The sequence below is a fragment of the Apus apus genome, chromosome 2 (assembly GCF_020740795.1).
Source record: "Apus apus isolate bApuApu2 chromosome 2, bApuApu2.pri.cur, whole genome shotgun sequence".
Classification (NCBI taxonomy): Eukaryota; Metazoa; Chordata; class Aves; order Apodiformes; family Apodidae; genus Apus; species Apus apus.
Window position 1 is genome coordinate 103,387,739 of NC_067283.1, and position 22,219 is coordinate 103,409,957.

At 43.1% G+C, this 22,219-nt stretch overlaps 1 protein-coding gene across 1 annotated transcript in view; it reads left to right on the forward strand.

Annotated features, from left to right (window-relative positions):
• The first annotated feature begins 440 nt into the window (after positions 1–440).
• Positions 441–22,219, forward strand: part of APCDD1 (APC down-regulated 1) — a 30,259-nt gene continuing 8,480 nt past the window's right edge. Inside the window, exons 1-3 of the mRNA XM_051610657.1 lie at positions 441–523; positions 10,213–10,396; positions 11,619–12,150. Coding sequence (XP_051466617.1) covers positions 466–523; positions 10,213–10,396; positions 11,619–12,150 — 774 coding nt within the window. The 5' untranslated portion in view covers positions 441–465. The remainder of the gene's footprint in view (positions 524–10,212; positions 10,397–11,618; positions 12,151–22,219) is intronic.

Below are 22,219 nucleotides of genomic sequence, written 5' to 3' on the forward strand. Positions count from 1 at the left end.
GCCCCAGCCACCCGCGGTCCCGGGCGCCCCAGCCCCCGCTCTGGGAGCGGCGACCGGCGGGGCCGCCCCCCTCTCCCCCTCCCCGCCCCGGGAGGAGTCCCCACCTCCCGACCCCTCCTCCTCCTCCTCCTGCTGGAAGGGGAAATATGAAGCGGAGCAGCCGCCGTGCTTCGCGGAGACGACGGAGGACGCGGCGGCGGAGCGGGCATTCTCGGGCACCGAGCGGCGGCCGAGCCGGAGCCCTGTCGGGGCGGCGGTGTGCGGGGCAGCGGTGTGCGGGGCAGGAGCCCTGAGGAGCGGGAGCGGCAGTGTGCGGCCGTCCCCGGCCCCGGAGGGTGCCTGGCGGTCCCCGGCCCCGCCAGCCGCCTGCTCCCAGCGCCGGGCCGTGGGCTGCCCGCGGCGGGAGGTGGCGGCGGTGGCGGCCGGAGCGGAGGCGCCAGGAAAGGGGCTCTGCGAGGCGAGGAGATGTCCGCCCCGTACGGCAGCCTGATGAGATACCTGTTCCCAGCCCTGCTGCTTCACGGTGAGTGTGGGGACGAGGGGCAGGGCGGGTCGGCTGCCTGGGGGTCCCCGCCCGCCTGCAGGGTGATTTCCTCGTGGTGCGCCCCAAAAAGCCGGCCGGGTTGCGAAGGGACCTCGTAGCTTCGCGGATCGGGGGGAAGAGGGTCGCGGGTGGGTGCGCTCGCCCGTCCTGGCTTTCGGGAGTTGGGTCCCGGCTGTTCAAGCCGGGGGGTCTGGCAGAGGAAGGGTCCGTATGCATGCCGAAGCGGGTAGATACCTCGTTCGCTCTGCCTGAACCCCCGTGTTAGCAGCACCCCTTTGCAAAGCGTGCGGGCGCGGCGCGGCGCCCAGCCGGCGTGGGTAGGAGCGCGGAGGGAGTGCCCCGCTCCCAGGTTGGTGTCGGCGATGTTGCCGTTTCACGCCCGTAACTGCTTGGATAGAGCAGCAGGTTCGGACACCCCACACAAAGATGCTTTACTCACCTTCGGGCAGAGAGGTTGCTCTACTGAACTCCGCGTAAAAATGTCCCACGGGACCCGTGTTTCACCTGCAGGCAAGGAGGGTTTTGATGTGGAGGTATTTGCTGGGAAGCCTCAGGTAGGAGAGTCTGCCAGCCCTGGGTCTTGTACACAACTAAAATTTTTTTTGCTGCAGAGCTCAGAGACTCTGGGTGTCATTACCCTCAGTTCTGCTTAGATAACTTTCTCTGCTTAGCCCTGGACTGGCACTTCTTTGAAACTGCTCAGTAGGCAAAGTTTTAGTGAGAAAAGCCAGTGTAATTAAACTTAAACTTACAAGTTCAGCTTGTAAATCCGTAGTTGGGCGCTTAAACGGGTAACTCATCTTTCTAGAAAGCCAGTGTTCTTCAAGAGCAACTTCTGAAAAGGAGGCTGTTTAATGAGCTGCTTAGGTATGTCTAACATTTGGCAGCCAGATTTGAAAAATCCAGGCGCGATATTGTTCTGAGTGACTTAACCTACTCGGTTACAGGATCATTTTGAAGAGTGTTCCTAAACCTGAAGTACTCTGTAGCATCCAGCCTTCTTCAGTTAAATTTCTTAGGGCCCCAAGCTTTCTCATAAAACAAGGGGTTTATTTATTTGGGGTTTTTTTAACTGTTACAATGCAAGTGACCTCCATGGATTCAGTGTGAGAGATGGAAGCATTCTAAGGATTTCAAAGCTATTCCTGGGGTTGATTTTGTGGAGCAGGGATTGTCTCTGTCCATGTTTGTACAAGTGCTAAGAACACAGATGGTATTCAATAAATAATAAAGAGCATGGGCTTCTGATTGTGTATTTTGTTTTGAGAAAGAAAGAGCAAGAGACTTTGTTCCCCAGGAGGGAGTTTTATACCCTTCTCACAGCTCAGCTATAAAAAAAATCTGAAGAGTGTAGAAATGTCTTTAGTTGAGCCAGACCTGCTGGGGTGCCAGAGGTGTTTTTTAAGTCTGTGATCTGAGATGTGAAAGTCAAAATGGGAGGTTTGAAGTTAGAGAGTAAAGAGAGGAAGTGTAATTACAGGGTTGGACTCCCCAGCTCATCTGCTTGGAATTACAGAGCAGAGCTGAACCCTGGCTGGAGCAGGAAACAAATCAGGACCAGTGATCAGATCAAAACAGCAGCTGCCAAAAGAGGATGAAGGAGGAAAACCATCTCTTTCTTCCATCTGCAGTTATACATCACCAAATAACATGAACTTAAGTTATTGTAGAGAGGAGTAACTCAGCACCTCCTGTATACACACCTTGGTAACGTAGCAGTGCACAGTTTGATCTAAGCACTGGGAAACTACTGCCCTCTTACAAACTTGACAATGACATAAGTGGCATAAATGCACTGAAATGTAGCTTGTCTAAATGTATTTACCTTGTTAGCTTTAACTTGGCCTAGAGCTTTTCTCTCTGTGCCACAGAGTCAACAGGAACATCCTTTGGTCAGCAGCTAGCCTGAATTGGTAATTTGTAAGAATAACCAGCGATCCCAGGGGATCACAGTGTTAAGCCTTTTTACAGCACGTGATGTTTTCTTTTGCATTTCTATCACACATGGCAGTTTAAGGGTTAAAAGCGAGTGAGTGTGGGTGGGTGAGGATTTTTAAAGCTTAAAGCTTCCTAACACAAGTTAAAATGTCCTGTAAGGCTGAAGCTTCTGCTTTCAATACATTAAGAAACCTGTACTTTCACATTGCTGAATTTAAATTTGGCAAAACTTGTCTTCATTAATCAAAATAAAACCTGTACAATGTTAGGAGTAAAAAAAAATAAAAAAAAAAATTTAAAAAGGCTTGCAGCTGGAAGTTGTCCATTATCAGTGTTTTCTTTGCTTAGACAAAAAGCCACAGAAGTTTCAAATGTCAAATGCTAAGATCATTCAGCTCCAGAAAACCCAGTTAATAAGAGCTACATTCAAGTGGATTCAAAACAAATTTAGCTAATTTCATTTGTAAACTTTTTTCTTTACAAATACAGATGCTAAGAAGAAACTTTAGCATATTTATAATTATTTTACTGTTAGAGTAATGAATTAGAAACTCTAAATGAAACACAATTTGTTGATAGCATTATGGAAAGAGTACTAATAAAGATGATGAAGACAGGACTGATAGGCTTTCAGAGTAAAACTATTTATGGTCTTGGAAGTTCTCTAGCAATATTGTTTGAATTAGTTACATAGAGATGTTTGTATTTCAAAACCTCTTCAGGAAAAAAAATAAGTAAATGTATTAGGAGATACAAATAACCATATCCATAAAATGGACAAATACTGTGCTCTGTGCTAAAAGTATATGTGATGTTCCCTCAGTAAAGTAGTGTATTTCAAAATCTGGAAGACAATTAAGAGAGAGAAAGACACACTGCTTAGTGTTAAGGCTTGTAGAGTTTGCAGAGGAGGTTAGAAGATTGACTCAATTTTATTCACAGTTTTGCCAGCATAAATTCACTTTCACTCTTCTCTGCAGCTTGACTATGGGCTAACAGTGGTACCACATAGGTGTCATGAATGAAAAGGGTGACTTTTGTCTATAGGAGGTGGGCTGCCAGATGATGAAGCCCAGCATTAGCCTCAACCATGCTGAATGCAAATACCTTTAGCTATTCAAGGCAAGACTAGTATTTTACTGCTGTTTGGATGCTTTAAGCAAGGCTGATAGAGGGTAGGATTATACATAGCAAGCTTCTTCTGCATTGTCTTTACTCAGGCACAAGTTTCCCATTGGCACTGGGAAAAAGTTCCACATGAGTAAAATCTTGGTGCCAAAGTGTGTAGAAGGTGGAGCAGAGGTCTCCAGGCTGCATGGCAGATGTTTCTGACAGAGAACAGATGTTTCCTTCAAAGAGGACAAGACTAAACTACCGTTGATATTGAATTGCACTTACATCCCAGTGCTGCACCCACTCATGCCAGTGGCAGAGTTCCTGCTGCCCTGAAGGGAAGGAACCTTTAACCCTTCAGGACTTAATAAACAAGCCCACACTCCAAGCAGTGGCTTTTCACCTTGCCTGGGTAGCAGTAGTCATCCCAATTAAGAGCTGAACTTCAGTTTAGTGGAGGTTATCAGCTGTGTAACTGCTTGGCACTTGGTTCCCTGACCTCTTCCAGTATGGGGTGTTGTGTAAGGACTCAGCTGGATCACAACAGAGAACCTCAATGCTAGGCCAGTCAGCCATAAAGGAGTTTTATTTTAGAGCTCCCATCTAGAGATAGTTAAAATCTGTCTTTAGGATCTTGTGTGCTTTGAAACATTCATTTCTCTCTGATCAGAGCCTCTTTGAAAGCTGTACCTGGAAACTGTATGCACAAGAAAGGCAACAGATACATGTGAAAGGAAATCATTGCTCTGTCTGCTTCCATGGCCATAAAACCCAGCTTTCCTTTCCCAACCCTTTTGTTTGTAGTAGCTAATTTAGGTCCCAATCCTCTTTGAAGTTTCAAGTGCAGGGAAAACACTGGTAAACACAGATCTCAGCTTGGTAACAGGACATTATATTCTCCATAGCAATTACATAAGTTTGCAATGTAGCTAAAAGCCTGTCATGGGCGTTATCTAACACTATCCCACATGAAGAAAGAGCGTAAACCAAATGTCTATTTATTTAATTGTGCAGGGCAACTGCCCAGATAAGGAGAGCTATAAACTTAATCCAGCCAATTACTCTTTATCTGTTGTAAGGTTTTTCGAATTTGAAACAAGTTCTAACTTGAAAAGAGCTTGCTGCAGAAATCAAGCATGAATGTTAAAAAGCTTCTATCAGAGATGAAGGCATCGCATATTTTGAACTTGTATTTTCACTCGAGGCTGTTTTAATTCATAATAAAGCAGTGCCTTTCTGGATTCACATTGCTATAAATGAAAGAAAAACTGAAATAGTTCCTGCTGAGCAATCCCAATCTAAATCCAGGTTTGATTCCCACTTTCAGGTAACATTTACTCTCCCACCTAGCAAAGGGTGAACCTGCTGAATGCCTAGTAGCTTTGGGTCTGGTTTGAAGCGCTACACTTGGACATGTTTGAAGCCATGGTTCAGATTCTGATAAAGGTGTTCATTAAACTGATGCAATCTAAACAGTTTAAGATTTAAGATTATTTCTTATACTTCTGCAATTCTGGCATAGCTGAGAACAGAATTTGGCCAGGGTGTTTAGGCATGAATTAAACTATAAGAATTTCTGTTCAAGCACAACTCCACTTATCATCTGTGCTGCAGTTGTACATTATTTGCATACTGGTTTTCAGAAAACCAAGACATTTATTCTAGCAGCTCACAGGTTTTTGCAGAAATGTTGGAGGAGAGCTTTGCCATAGCCATTTTTTAAACACCTTTGGGTAACAGACTGCCAACAGATTGCCCTTTTAAGATTTGTATTTTACTTGCAGCTATGTGCAGAAATCTTTGAAGAGCTTGAAAGTAACCTATCTTCCCTTTAACAATTACTTTTATCTGAAATGGCTGTTCCCACATGAGACACAGGTTTATAGGTGAGCCCGAAGCCCTCTGGTGCAGTGCATGCTCCTTTCTACCTCTTACTGGAGTGGCAGCTGTGTAGACCTCCACTTTCCCACTCAAATGGATATTGCATCTGCCCCTCTCAAGTGTGATGGTTGAGGGCCTGGGCAAGGCTCCCCAGCTCGATGTAGCACCTCATAATATTTTCAACCAGTTTGGTGCTAAAGATGTAATCTGCACTGCTAGGGCTTGGTTATGAAAGAGCAGTTGTATATCAACCATCAGAAAATGCATTTATTTTGCTTTGTTTTTCTAACTGGCATTTCTGATGCATCTGGCATCCTGGCCTGTATCAGAAATCACTAGGGAGTTCATGGCACTGGTGAGGCCACACCTCGAGTAATGCGTTCAGCTTCAGGCCCCCCTCTACAAGACAGACACTGAGGTGCTGGAGTGAGTCCAACAAAGGGCAACAAAGCTGGTGAAGGGTCTAGAGAACAAGTCTCATGAAGAGTGACTGAGGGAACTGGGGTTTTTAGCCTGGAGAAAATAAGGCTGAGAGGAGACCTTATCACTCTCTAGAGCTACCTGAAAGGAGGTTGTAGCGAGGTGGGGTCAGCCTCTTCTGGCAAGTAGCAAGCAACAAGGCAAGAGGAAAGAGCCTCAAGTTGTGCCACGGAAAGTTTAGATTGGAAGTTAGAAGAAACTTGTTCACTGAAAGGTTTATAAAACACTGGGATAGGCTGCCCAGGGAGGCGGTTGAATCACCATCCCTGGAGGTGTTTAAAAGACATGTAAATGTGGTGCATAGGGACATGGTTTAGCACCAGAGTTGGTAGAGTTAGGTTAATGGTTGAACTCAATGATCCTAAGGGTCTTTTCCAACCAGAATGATTCTGTGATGTATTCTGGAATTTTCCCTTTCCATTTGGACTTGCTCCTTTGCATACACAGCTGCCATGGAGTGAGTGGAACAATCCTATGACCTCTGGCTGTCATGTGGCTAAAGTGAAATCCAACTAGAGGCTTCACAGAATTGTTGCTACTCATGTCATGCAAAGATTGTTTTTTGTTTGAAGTCTGTCATGCTTTTGAATGATAACATGGTGGATTTTATTTATTTATTATTTTTAACAAGTGGGTAAGATGCCTACATAATACATAACCATGTAAAAGTTGGAGAGAGTCTGAGATATCTCAGTTGAGTCTGAGATACGTGACTTGTCATGGAGGTACTGAAACCTACCATCTGTCTGTGCCATAGAGAATAGTAGAGTTGGATCTCTTTGAATGAAACTGGTGGCTCCAACTATGTTGCAACTGCATCTGGGCTCCAAAGTGGGCTTTGAAAGAGCCATGGAACTCTTTTCCCAGTTTTGTGAAAACACATTTTAACCTCAAGCCTTCCAGCAATATCCCAGTTCACATGCCAAATGGATTGTTTAGACTTAGTGCCATCATGCCTGCAGGACCCTGTTTTTGCAGAACACTTTGTTGTGCACTGCCAAGGGTGGAGCAGCGGGACAGGGTTCTACCACTTAACACCTGCTGTAAGGAGAAGCACAGGAAGACAGTGTTTGGTTTACTGCCCTGTGTGGGAAGAGTATCATCGGTCTTGGTGTTTGATCTTCAGATGGTATAAGGGGAAGTTATGGCTTCTTTGTATGGTAGTCATATGTATTGGCATCTGTCAGTGAATATAAAAGCATTGAAATTAATACTTGATAAGGAAGGAGTCTGTGCTAAATTATTTCCTTGCCCCAGCAACACAGACATAGGTAAACATCCCATCATTGCCTTTTATTTTCATACCATCATTCATATTCTGATATTCTCATCCTCCTTACGTTATGTTGCCTAGCATGTGTGTGTTTTCTACATCCCTTTCTCCATCTCTGTAGCCTTCGTTATGTTCTCATGGCTGTCTTGATTACCTAAACTTGTTCCTGACCTCATTTGTCACAGTTTGATGGACAGAATCCCAAACAAATACCCTCTGCAGGTGCAGATCTCCGGGGCAAGGAAGGATGCAAATATCCTTCCATCCACTGATTACAGTTTATCATTTGCAAGTTGCAGACTTGCCTTGAGGCCTTTTCAAAAACCCCTTCTTTTCATTATTTCCTCAAGGGAGTGATTTGGACTGTATCATGCGGTTACAGCATTTTCTGCTTTGATATGTGCACATACAAGTTGGTATCCTCCCACAGATGGATTTTTGCTTGGGGAAATTAAATGCCCAAGTATGTTTAAAGGAATCATTCATTTTTAAGTGTGTCTGTATTCATGAATCATATGACATGAGCTAGGCAAAATACAACTGCTTAAAAGCAAATGGTATAGTCACTTGAACCAATCCAAAACCTCCTCTTGATAGCAGATTTCAAATGCTTAACAACTTCAAGTGGAAACGTAAATTTTCAAAGACTTTTTCAGTGTGAGATAATATGTCTTCAGGAGACATCCTGACAGCTATGTTTCTGTGGAAAGAGCTAGTACTGATGGCTACAGCCTCTACAGAATATCAGTAGAAGTGTCACTTCTGACACAGAAAATGTTCTGAAGCCATGGGCTGGAGCACTCCATTTCAGAATGAGCTGCTGAAATTATGTGGACTTTTTGAGCATGTGGAAATTTAGAGCTAGAAAAGGGTGTTAGAAGGCAAGTTTTCAGCCACCAGTTGTGATTCATAATGACAAAAATAAGTAGAGTGGTAAGTTTATCTGTACCTGGCTGAACTTGTTCTCCTGGCAATGTGTGATGGTCTGTGATATGTGCTCCGTACCCACAGAGCTTCAGATAAACCTAAGTTTTCAAGAGTGTCCAAGTGAGGTGAGCTGCAGACATTGCACAGCACAGAACTGCTGTGCAGAGGTGCTGGCTTCAACCCAGGAGTGTACATGAAGCACTAACCCTGTCTGGTGAATCCTGCCTCTTCAAAGATGCTGTCAGCTAAAGCAAAGCATTGCTCTGCCATGGCCACTTCTAAAGTGGCTGTACAGTTTCTGGCTGCAGAACAGGAGTTGATTGGTGCTACCATGAGTGACTCTGTATATGTAATGTAGAAATACCTGAGAAGCCTTGACTTCCAGAAAGGGGGAAGCATTGACCCTCTGAAATACAGGCTCCTTGAAGGGCATCTCAGTCAACATGCTCAAATATCAAAGTATCTCTAGTGTTTATTACCCTTGAGAAAGCAAGGCTGTAAATTCTCAGTCAGATGGAAGGATTATTAGTAACCTGCAACCAACCTACCAGATTTTCCAGTAAAGACTTTGTGAGGTTGTATTCATTCATCTCATTAAATCTTGAGATCATTCAGTGGTGAGCACTGTTTACATTCAAGTGTTTATTGTATTCTTTACCCTGCCTACTGGGTAAGTCCTTGCCTTTGTTTAGCTTAAGGAATTGCTATTTTCAAATGGTTGACGTGTATTTGTATTTTTAGCAATGCCATGTTCCCAGGTGTTACCCAAGCTTCTTCCGGAAAATCTAAGACCAAGCCAACACAATGAATCACTGACACCGTTTTCTTTTTTGCAATAGAAAGTGGCAGAGGTTTGAAACAGTGTCAGCCTAAAACCAAACTGATTTTCCTGGAATTCCTGTAGCAATACTGCGTGCTGCCCAAGCATGTGCCTGAGCGTTAGTTGGGACCTGGGGGAAAAAGTATAGGATCCTGCAAGAGGCAGCTCGATGCAGTGTTTGGGGTTGCACCGTGCATTGGTGATCCCCAACAGCCCAGGTCCTGAGCCAGGTCTGCCAAGAGGGCACCAGCAAAGATTGGGGTGAATCCTAGACCCTTCCCCTGGGACACAGGTTAGCAAGACCTTCCTCTCCCGAGACGGCTGCCCCAAATTCCCAGCCAGCGCCTCCACCCCACCCTGTATTTGCTTTCTAGCCTGCTGGTTCTTAAATTCCTTCTGGCAAAGTAATACAGTTTCCAACTCATTATGTAAGGTTCATGTTTGTCACCTCTTAACCTCTAGATGTGTGTTTTTCTTTTGATCCATGTTTTCCAACATATCTAAGAGCAGGCTGTGCCTAAAAGAGTAGAGATGCATTCCCTCTGAAACTATGTATTCATTTCGTTCAATTAATATTGTGTAGAGAGGACACTGGTGGGTTTGGTATGTGTACATTACTAGAAACCAAAATTACTGTGTGCTGGAGATAAAATTAGCTTTTGAAATTCCTTTTCCCCTTTAAAATAAAAATAGCAGAATCTGCCTTTAATTGACCACCTCAGTCATCACAGAGGCTTCCTGTGTGCAGAGGCTTTGCTTTCAATATCTGTTTTCCCTTGGTTTTAAAGAGTAGTCTTTATTTGTAAGTTTATTATAGAAGAGTTCAAATTAGAGGTGGGCTGAAACCACAAAGTTCAAGTCCGGATCTGGATGCAACCTTCTAAAAGTTCCATGGCCCAGGTTTGTTATTATCCTGACCAGAGATTACAGAGGTGTTTATAAAATTCAGGTTCAGAGCCACATCTCCTGGGTGAGGAAATGCAACAATTTGGTTCATGGCCTTTTCCTCAGTATACTTCATAAAGCCAATTTATTTAGTGAATTATTAGTAGGCTGACAGAGCTGAAGAGGTTCGCTTTTTTTTTTTCAGGTGAGAAATGAAAATTAAACAGTACTTTCCTAGACACATAACATTGCGAACAAGTGTCATTCAACACAAGACGTTCACAACCTCCTTTATCGTGTTGAAGCCCTTCTCAGTGGGATCTCATGATAATTTACATTTTTCTGTCATAGGGCTGGGAGAAGGTTCTGCTCTTCTTCACCCAGACAGCAGGTCCCACCCTCGGTCCTTGGAGAAGAGCGCATGGAGGGCTTTCAAGGAGTCACAGTGTCATCATATGCTGAAACACCTTCACAATGGAGCCAGGATCACTGTGCAAATGCCTCCTAATATTGAGGGACACTGGGTCTCTACTGGGTAAGGAAAGATGAGACAAGGTGCTTGAGTGATACATGTGGAAAGGAAGGCCAAAAGGGAGCAGAGGGAAGGGTGACTATTCCCACTTTAAGCAGCAGGGGAAATATTTCCTTTAATATGGTGATGCTCTACATTCCAGATGCTTTCTATATGTTTATGCTTAAAAGGAGAAGGAGTGACATTATGTACATGCATAGAATAGCATGCTATAAAACTGTCTTGATGAATCAATTTATAGTCTGGATTTTAAACAGCATGCTGTTTAAATTTCTCTTTGAATAGGCAGGAGCCCAAGATGCCAAAATTAATGCTTACTCAAACATGACATTGTGCTATCTTTGACTATATGCATTAGATCCATTGAATGGGCCCTTGTTTTCAGAGCATCTCTCTAGCACAGATTTTATTAGCAAAAGAAATTAAGAAGCTGTATTTCACCAGTTCTACTCTCTAGACATAGAGACTTGTAATTCAGAGAGCTGTTTTGCTTTCTGTGTCTCAGCAGGCGATATCCACATGCTTATTTGAAGTGACTTGTGGTAGGAAAGACTGGGGTATTTTAATACAAAGGAGTGTATTCATGTTAAGCAGTGTGGATGCTACAAGAGGGACAAGATAAGGCACAAAAGGACTTTCTGAAGGAAGTGGAATTGAACTGCCATTTACACCTTCAGAAAAAACTCCTGGTTGAGAGTGGTAAAGCTGAGGACACGTTCCTCCACATCCTCTGCAGACCAGAGCTGGTGGAGAACCACCAAGAAGCTTGTACAGCAGCTATAGAAGCTAGTTCTTTGTACTGTTCTGTGGCCATTTGACATTTCACTTTCTGATGTTATCAGTCCTTTTGATAAATCTACCATGCAGAAGAGAAGACAAGATGTTTAATAAGCTGCTGCATTTTTTCAGAGAAGAATTGGGTCACATGGTGGTCCCTAGACAAAAAGGAAATGCAAAATATGACCTAACATATTTAAAACTGCAAAGATAAAGCCCTTAGTAAGATCACCATGAAGCAGTATATTAATAACAGCATAACAGCAGGGCAATTGTTGGTTAACTGGCATGCCACAGATGCCAAGCTCCTATTTACCCCCATTTATGCCAGAGGGACACCAGCACCCAAGTGTCTCTGTGTGCCCATGCAGGTTTGCTCCATCTTGCTACCTGTAGAGTACATGACCTTGCTAAAATCTCGTTTCCTTCACTTTCTGTCTTCCCACAGCTGTGAAGTTAGAGCAGGCCCAGAGTTCATCACAAGATCTTACAGGTTCTACCACAATAATACATTTAAGGCCTATCAGTTTTATTACGGTGGCAATCGCTGCACAAACCCTATCTACACATTAGTTATTCGTGGCAAAATACGTCTCCGCCAAGCATCCTGGATCATCCGAGGGGGTACTGAAGCTGATTATCAACTGCGCAACATACAGATCATATGCCACAATGAAGCAATAGCCAAAAAATTAAGTGAGTTGGTGAACCATACCTGTCCTGGATTTGTACCAGAAGATAGTCCCTGGGAGCAGGATGTGAGCTATGATTTGCTGAGAGAAGAGAATGGCTGCGAATGCACCAAAGCTCTGAATTTTGCCATGCATGAACTCCAGCTGATCCGTGTGGAGAAGCAGTACCTGCACCACAATTTGGACCACCTTGTGGAGGAGCTGTTTCTCGGAGACGTTCATACTGATGCTACTCAGAGGAGGTACTATCGGCCCTCCAGTTACCAGCCTCCTCTTCAAAATGCCAAGGTACGTGTCTATGTATGCCCTCTTTTTAAGATGCTAGTGACAAAGCCCATGTGCTTCTAAAATAAGAGGTGGGTTGCAGCCTTACAGCTGAAGCAGCCAATTAAAAAAAATAAATCACAGAATGTATTTTGGGAGAATAGTAGCTCTTCTGTGGTTTATGAGGCTGCAGCAAATGTGGAAAAAGTAGGCTGATGAACTAAGGTCAATAAACTCAGTAGACTGAATGAATTAAACTTGTCTGCAGAGATAGGAGTTGTTGGCTGGGACCATGGCTTTAGAATAGCAGCTGAAAAGAAAGTTTGATACAGGGATGAAAAAGGACAAGAGAAACAGGCATGTGGATGCTTGTGTAGCTGCAGTATTGCCCGAGAGAGGAAATCAAACTGTATCAGCATATGGAAGTTGAGTGATCCAATAACCTGAAGAGAAAAAGAGGAAATTGCAAGGTAGACACGTGAAAAGGGCAGCATGAAGGAAAAAACCTGATGGGCTGTGCAGGTCATGGATCCAGATGCAGGCACACACATTAATAAAATAAAAAACAGGTGAATTTTGAACAGGGCTCTAATTCCATTTGATAATTCAGTTTTCAAAGGGGCCTCAAAGTGCCCTCAGCTTCATTGTGAACTGATCAACCCATAGAAAGTTAAATAAAAATCAAACAGGAAGAGTAGACATTGATGGCCTGTAGCAGGAAGGCTGTCTATAGATCTTTCCTGGTGACATTTTAAAGGCAGGCGGCGATTGGAACCGCATTGCTGCGGCTGCCGGTGTGCTCCAGCTGGGCACTGCCACAGCATCACTTCCAGCTAATGGGTTGTCACCATTTTTAAACATCTCATTGCAACCAACTCAAAATCAGCTACAGCTTGTCAGAAACAGCACGGAACGCAACAGGGGAAATGAAAGTTTTGATGAAAAAGTCTTGGCTTTCCCTTCCATTCAAAACTGGCCACCCTGGGCTGCATCTGCCTTCAGTGAACATCACATTTCAATGGTTCAGGACCTTACATGACCTGCCTTTAATTGTTTTAGTAGCCTGGCCTAGGGAGAATTTTAATCCACAGTCAACTGCATCTCTGTATGAAGCTGCTGTCATTTCTGTCATTCTTATGCGCTCTTCAAATGACCAGGGACAAATTTGCATTTTCTTTTTAAAAAGGAGTTTCAGCAGCAATATATGAACCACAGCATGTTCCTCATAAAAACTGTACTTGAATTTAAACATGCACTTTAACTTTCTCTTTGCTTATTTGGGAGTGAGGGTTCTTTCCTAAATCTTTTCCTTGCAGGTATCTGTAGGTACAATTTTACAAATTATCTGACACCAGCTATCTGTTTTATCTGTACTAGAAAATATGGTAGATCTTTTTCTGACCATGTGAAACAGAGTAAAAATCTTGATTTAATTCACCTTAGCTAATTATATTTTCTGGTCAAATCTAGTTGTCTTATTATGAGCTGACAGAGAACATAGTAAATGCTTACACTTCTATCTTGTAGTGATTTCATTATAGTCAGAATGATCAGGTGTACTGTCGACCAGCTTTATAAAAATAATACTTTTGTTCAGGTCTGCTGTAATTTTAAGACACACTGGTAACGATTTTCCTACTGTTTTTTTCTGCTACCATAGCATCACTTTTTTTCTTCTAAAATATAATGCCTTTGACATATAATGCTCAAACTTATGGTACCAAGTCTTGCATAATGGTCTCTTTCTTGAGTCACATTAGCTGAATAAACTGTGAGACTACTGAAAACTCATGTGTGTTCCCAAAGTCCATTATCACAGGCACAATCCAATCCATTCTGACGGGATGGGTGACATCCCTATGTGGAAAGTAGGAGCAGCCTCAGCCTGCCTGCCTGGGTCACCCTGTATGCTGTTATCCCTCAGTCCCAGATGTCTGCAGGTCCTACCCTGGGGTACCCGTGCACTCTGACTGGGGAGAGCCTGTGGTGTGGTTCCAAGGGAGGCTTCCACGTGGTATGTTTATGAGAACTGGGGGAGAAGAAAGATAAACAAAGAGGACTAGTTATCCTCTGATATTCATGAAGTACAGTGCTTCCAAATAGGATTTTTGGTAGCCATGTCTTGGGAGAGGCTGAATCTCAAGGCTGAATTCATGACACTGGAAGCCCATTCTTAAGAATACTGTTGCTACAGAAAGCACATGTGAACTATGAATACACCAAAATACATACAGTTTCTAGCTCTCCATGATGAAACCACTACAGTTTAATAAATGGGAGACCCAGGTCCTGACTTGCAGGACACTGCTTGACTCCCAGTTTGGCCACTTAGGAGAGTTCGGATACCTCTGTTTCTTGTCCAACCTTTGCCTGCAAGGGCTGCTTGGCTCCCACAAAGTATATGTACATTGTGTGGATTACTGGGACACCAGTCTTAGCTGGAGCCTTCAACAGCAAAAGATGTGTAGGTTTAACACAAGTTTAAAGCGTGCAACAATGCAGCTTCTCTTCGTGTTTTTTTTGGTAGGTTCCTCTTGCTCAGATTCAATGCAAGATTTCTTTTTTCTCAAGAGAAGTTGGGCCTGCTGGTACTAGGCTTTCAGCACACTATAAATAACAGTACCCCTAAAAAATGAACCTTTGCCTCAGCTGTCATTAAAGATTTTTGGGTGTTGGCTTGTACTTAACCGTGAAATTCTCTGTACCAACAGGTTTGCAGCTTGGCTGTCTGACCTAGTTTGCCACATGTAGGAGGAATAGTAACAAGAGATGCTTTTTTTTTTTTTTTTTAAGTCCAGGCAGACCACTGAAAGGTTATAACCCTTCTTCTTTGAACTCTTTTCCTTTTCTAATTGTTGCTCCACTGGGACCCAGCTGAAAATGAGTTTAAATGCTAAATTGAGTTTAAAACTACAAGTCACAGACTCCTCTGGAAACTGGACACCATGAATAAATAGAAATGTTAAATCAACTTGTTTTTTTAAGGTTTCTACAGTCATACCAAAAGGTTGAGAAGGCCAGGAAATTGCTTCTGAAGTGAATCAGGTGTATTGTGTGGAATCTTTCATTTAAAGCTTTTTTCATTTTCTTTTTATTTATTTTTATTTTAAACTTACAAAAATATGTCTAAAATAAGTTAAGAGGATTCACATTTTGAGTTAAATTTATAGTTAAGCCTCTATATAGAAGAAAGTTCCACCCAGCTCAAGAGTTTACGCAGCCTGTAAGTTGGATGTGGTAGCCACATTCATTACTTATGTGGTTGAAATGAATGGTAATTAAAAGCAAATGATTGCTGGATATGTTAGGAATGCCAAAGCCACATGATCAGGACTTGAAACAAATAGAATTGGACTTTCTCCAGATTCCTGCAGCAATTTCACCACAGGATGGTAAATCAAAAGGGCTGTCCAAAAACCAGACAGCTTTATGCTAAGCAACAAATCTGAATAAATTCACTGATTACCTCTGTATCTCAAGTGTTCATATAAAATCAGGGAGCTTTTAAAAATATATGTGTCATCTCTTAAGGCTTTGAGTTATCTTAGATAAGAGCATACCTTAAACAAATTCCTCCTGTAAAATACGTGGAAGTTCCTGAGTGCAGCTGATGAATAGGTCACTGTATAGAGTTATCTTCGCAATCCTCTAGACTTGCTCAAGAAATCAATTAGGACTTGCTGATGAACGAGGCTGAAAGTCTTTGATGTCTTTTGACACTGTGAATTTATCAAGAGATTCAAGCTATTGCACATGCAGCTTCTTTAGCCAGCTTGAGAGAGCAGGTGGGTGGGAAGGGCAGGACAGGGTAACTGCTTGGCCATCATTGTACACGTAGTGCAAAATATTAGGACAGCAATTAGGACACCACCAAGGAACCTGACTGGTCATAAAAATCACACCTTATTTCTGAATGTATACGGAGACTTGTAGCATGAAGGAAGGCTTGCAATATCAATTCACTATGCAGAGGAACAGAAGTTGTTTCTGGAGATATCTGCTCTAAAATTACAGGAAATGTGTACATCAGACACGTATTTTGCATCTAGTTGCCTCAACAATAGTGTCTTGTAAACAAAGAACTCCTTGTGCTATTTTGTCATCTGACAGAGTACCAGGAAAGATCAGAGCAGGGCTGTGATGACCGGTCATTCTAGTTAGATCATTGTTTAGGAATAAGGCTGGAGTGGTCTGGAACATCACAAGAAGCCAAAAACATACTAGGATAACCTTCTTTCTGCCTTTGCCATACTCAGACATTTACTGGCCACACACTTTCAGTCGGACATTTTCCCTTGAAAACACAGTTCCAGTGTTTTGATTGTCTATTACAGGTTTCTTCACCTCTGGGTGCTGACTTCCAGCAGCACCTGGCATTTACAGCTAACAGATACAATGTGTAGAGGCTTGTGCTTGGGCTTTCCTTTAGCCAGGTGGTGAAAAAAAAAGTGCACCAAGCTTTTTGTGCTTTTCAAAATTTGAGTCCTCATCTCTGTGAAACTCTAAATTCATCTCTAGGGGAATGCTGTGTAATTGATGAGCTCCATAAGTTAATAATAGGTGTTAAACATGTGAGGTGCCTTAAAGCACCAAAACTGTCATTTTAATAGGATAGGTGACATGCAAGCACATTCACCTGACAAAAAGGACACTTTTCTATTTGTTCTTGTCTTTTGCCCTAGCTCATATCAGAAAAAGAGCAACCAGAAGACATTTGCATTTCAAGTCAATTGTGTTTATTTCAGTTTTATGCAGGGATGTGCAACAGAATCAACATCGTAGATCAGACAGTTGTATAATGATAGTGCTTTTGGATTCCTTCACTATCTCTCCCTTCATGGGAGCAATTAATAAAATCTGTTCCTCAATATCTTAAAATATATGGGATGCATTTGTAGATAAATCTGAACCTATCTTCACCCTCCTTCCTGCTTGCAACTCCTCTGTTCTCCACTGTAAGAAATCCCAGACTGACAACCCTGCAAAGGAGTTGCCACTCTCCAGCATTTCACTTGCTTAAAGTTTTTTAATTAAAGTTTTAAATCTTCTTTATTCTTCATTCCCTTTGGCAAGCTGAATTATAACTGTGTCAACTCCCCAGAGCCAGCCTAATGCATGTTAGCCAACTCCACTTCATATGAGGTCATGCCTGCAAATTATCACTTTTGTGGTGGAGAGATTGTAGCCATTTGTTGGAGAGTTGTCTTGGCCTGCAGTTATCTAAAGCAGTGGAGAAGGAGAGCTTCATATCACACTGAGCAATTCATAAAAGTGTCCTTTCGATGGAATTGGCTCCTTGGCAATGTGAGACAAAGCCCCACCCCACTTCCCTTTTTAAGTTGGAAGCATTTCCTTTAATTGACATTCTCCCAAGGGTTTCCATTTGTCTTCATCCTGGGAGAACTCAGTTATTAACACCAAAACTTGGCACCTGTTTTTTTCAGGTGGTGAGATTTAAAGCATCCTGACCAGGCATGCTTCATTTCAGTCCCAGCTCGCCCTGCCAGTGACACATGGTATTCAGGTGGGCATGGGGGATCATTACTAAGCACATATTTTCTTTCCACTCTTCCTCAGTACTTTTCCTCATGTCAATATGTGCATTCACATGACAGGGGTTTCCTACCCCAGCTTTTGTGACTGTTAGACCCTGCCAGATGCCAGGCTACTAGTTGGGACTGTACTGCATGCATGGTTCAGGCTTGAGCTGGCTCTTGAGGAAACTTGGCACCTGGGCCCCCACCACACACACCACACACCTCAGAGAATCACAGACTCACAGAATGGTTTGAGTTGGAAAGGACCTATAGATCATCTGGTTCCAATGCCCCTGCCTTGGGCAGGGACACTTCCTACTAGACCACGTTGTTCAAAGCCCCATCCAACCTGGCCTTGAACACATCCAGGGATGATGCATCCACGACTTCCCTGAGCGGTCTGTGCCAGTGTCTCACCACCTTCACACTAAAGAATTTCCTCCCAATGTCTAACCTAAATCTGCCCTCTTCCAGTTTTTATCCATTACCGCTTGTTCTTTTGCTACAAGCCCTTCTAAAAAGCCTCTCCCCAGATTTCCTGTAGGCCCTCTTCAAGTACTGGAAGGTCATTATAAGGTCTCCCCAGAGCCTTCTCTTCTCTAGGCTGAATTACCCTAACTCTCTGAGCCTGTCTTCGTCAGAGAGGTGCTCCAGCCCTCTGACCATCTTTGTGGCCTTCCGCTGGACTTGCTCCAACAACTCCATGTCTTTCTTGTGTTGAGGGCTCCAGAACTGGACATTGTACTCCTGGTGGCAAATCAGGAGAGCAGAGCAGAGGGGGAGGATCACCTCCCTTGACCTGCTGGCCACGCTTCTTTTAATGCAGCCAAGGATACTGTTGGCTTTCTGGTTTCTAAGTGCACATTGCTGGCTCATGTTGAGCTTCTTATCAACCATCACGCCAAGTCCTCCTCCTCACAGCTGTTTTCTCCAGCCAGCCTGTATTTTTGTGCTTGGGATTGCCCCAACCCATGTGCATAACTTTGCCTTTGGCCTTGTTGAATTTCATGCAGTTTGCACAGGCCCACCTTCCAACCCTGCAAAGAAAACCCTGTAACCCTGTCATAAAAGGCTACCAAATTTGTAAGGCACAAATTTCCCTTAGTGAAGCCATGTTGGCTGTCACCAGTCACCTCCTTATTTTCCATGTGCCTTAGCATAAGTTTTCAGGAGGATCTGCTCCATGATCTTGCCAGGCACAGAGGCAAGACTGACAGACCTGTAGTTCCCAGGGTCTTTTTTTCCTTTTTTAAAAATGAGGGTTATGTTTCCCCTTTTCCAGTCAGTGGCAACTTCACCAAACTGCCACCAAACCTCCCTGCTGCAAGGCTATGCTGGGTGCTAGCCCTTGCTATTGCAATACTATATAGATGCCACCTATTCTCCTCTTCCGACCAAGAATGAGACCTGCCTCTTGTCACATACTGATAGCTAGTGGACATCAGGGCTGGACAAAGGTGGTTTCATGTCAGCTGAATTCATGGCTCTTCCAAACAAACTCCCCATGCTACAGCCACTAGCACAAACTGAGTGGCTCAGACAGCACAAGTAGAGCATTGTAGAAATATTATTAATGTCAGTACGTGACTTGATAAGGCAGGACATTGTTACAGAAATTTGAAATAAGTGACTTCAGCAGCATGGGGTTATTGTAACTGAGCCAGGCTGGTGGTGGCAGCAGCTCTCGAGGAGAGACCAGGCCTATCTGGCAATGGTGTGGGGATGGGAAGGGAAGATTGTACTGAGAGAAGCCACATTGAATGCCTGGGTTTGAATAAAAAGCAACAGTTGAAAGGCCTGAGTCCCAAGGGAGGCGTCACAGAAAGAAGCCCATGACCTGCCAAGGGTCTGGGGTTGGGTTTCAGTTTGACACTGGCATTGATGAGCAGGGAGAGCAGAGCGAGGAGGAGTCCAGGACAGGCACAACTGATTGCAAAGAGCATGTGTTTTTCCATCTTGCTGAGGCAGAGCTGATATGTGAATCTCTTAACCAGGTTAAGCTATAGGAAGGATGTGTCCACTATACTGTGGCTCCAGACAAAAAGAGAAGAAGAAGTCACTTCCCAAATGACTTGGGGAAACTGTTGTGTAATTTCATGCAAGTCTGAAGACCTTGCAGGTGTAAAACAAACAGCTACTGAGGAAACTAATCGGGTCTACAGCTTCTCAGAATTGTCCACTGCTTTTCCTTAGCCCAAGTTAGCTCTGAACAGTCACAGTCCCACATCTGCCAAACACCAGGCCTCCTATAACAGGAGTTGCGATATTTTTAGATGGCTCAGGAGCTTACTACACATTGCCACCTTCTATGCTTTTGTCTTCTTAATGTGTCTGTTCTGGTAAATACAAGCTATTTGCAGCTATGAAAGATGACAGAGAGAGCCTCTCAGAAAGTGCTGAAAATCCTCCATTAAAAATACAAAAAAATCCCCTAAAAATGCTTTTTATCATTTTTTTAACAGAAACATTTTCCCATGTCTTTTTAAAAATAAGACTCCAATGAAAAATACCACATTCTTTTTTTCAGTCTGTTCTGCTAGGAATGCACTGCCCTCTTAAGTAGTTTGAGCAATGAATCTTCCCTTAAGAAACAGCAAGTTATACTTGAGATAATGCTAATTTTCCATTATGTAAATAGCAGATAATATGTAAATATCAGAACAGTTATCTACTGTAATTCTACAAGAGAAGGGTTGAGTTACAATTTGAGCTATTTCAGGCAAATAGTGGTTTCAATTTTTTTGATTGAGATACAGACACATTTTCAGGATATAAAGAATAAGTAGAGAGACGTGGGAGAGAGTAAATACATTTGAATAAGGTGTTTAGTTGAAAATAATTATGTTTTCAATATTACTGCTTGTTTGTTTTGTCCCTGAATTACAACTTGCAGTGTATCCTGCAATTCCTCTCCTTGATAGCAAGCATTGATTTCAGCTTCTGCTTGAATCATAAGGAATGGGTAGATTTTCTGCACATTTCAAAAAGGGTTTGGTCCACAGATGTCTCATTCTGTAACAACAGCATCAAAATACAAAGGTGTTCAAAGAAAACTAGAACACCTTCCAGAAAGATCTTTCTATGTATTATTCAACGCTCACTGCACCATTGCTCAGAGAGCATCCCAGCTGCGTGATAGTTTTTCGGCCTGGGCCATAAAAAACACCATGAATTAATTAAAGGCAAATTAGTCCTAGGCAGCCATAGAATCCCATAGAACTTAAGAGAAAATTATACTGTGCTGAGAGGGTTTATGTCTCTGACTATCCACAGCAATTGGGAAAAAGATCAAGGAACCTCATCCTTGTTTGTTTTTTTTATTAGAAACCTCCCTTCTTGGCTTCCAGAGATCTCTGTCCCTGTTACCACTTCAGCTGAGGCAGCCTGAGGGGGGGATAAGGAAAAATATTGATGGAAATTTTCAGATCACAAATGCTTTTCTCCCCAGCTACAAGAACTGAATTTCCAGCCAGAGATTCAGGCTTATTTCAGCTCACATGACCTCGTGGATTAATTCAGAAATTTGCTTTAAAGAAACACCCAGGAGGGTGAGAAGTTGGGGCACCATCAATTCAGCATTGCAGAGGTGCAAGGAGGCACCCTTCCTGGGAAGGGATCTTCCAGTCATCAGATAGCTGCCATTTCAGGGGCTGGTCCTTGAAGCAAGACCCCACTATTAAAAATACTTCATTGTACACCTAAGATAATCAAAACATGGACCAGATGTTCATGCTGTCTACTGCTCATTTTATTGCTTTTTAGTTTATGCCATGCCCAAATGAGCTTTTTATTAGAGAGTACTTAATCGTGTTTGAACTCAAATGTCCTCTGCCTCTGTTCCCTATTCTCTTTGAACATCTGTTTTTAGAAAATAATCTTTCCCTGAGACACATGGAAAAGGAGTGATTGCAAGGCCTTAGCTAATGTAATTAAGAGCCAAGAGTGGCCAACCTGAAAAAGCAACAGTGAAAAATACAGTCAGTTGCTAACGATAAATTACTCCACAATTAAGTCAAACTGCCTCATAACAAAACTAGATCTTTCTCTTATCCATTACTTGGAACAAAAATTACACTGAGGGAGTTTACATGTGGCCTGTTCTTCCATTAAGAAGTTCATAATTCTGTGAATGCTAGTCTCACAGAAAGAGAAAAAAAATAAAATTTAAAAAAAAAGGGTTTAGGTAGGCTTAGATCCAAGTGCTGGTCTCGGGGAAGCCATGTGTCTGGGGTACATCTCTATGAGATACCTGAGCCAGCCAGTGAAAGGGATACTTCTGCTTCCCTCCTCACTGCCCCAACCTCTCCCTGTCCCACTCGCTGTTTGCTGCAAAAAGTGCCTGTTCACCACAGTCCCTGCATCTGGGCACATCATCAGTAATAAGACAGGCAGGCTAGATACCTCTTAGCAGTGCAACTGGCCAGAGCTTCAGAGCTGGTGCAAAGCCTTTGGATTTAGAAGGGCTACACAGCTACCACAATTCAAGATATGGACCACAGAGGTCAAAGAACCAGATGAGCTACGGACAAGTGTTTACACTGCTAAACTTCTGTTTC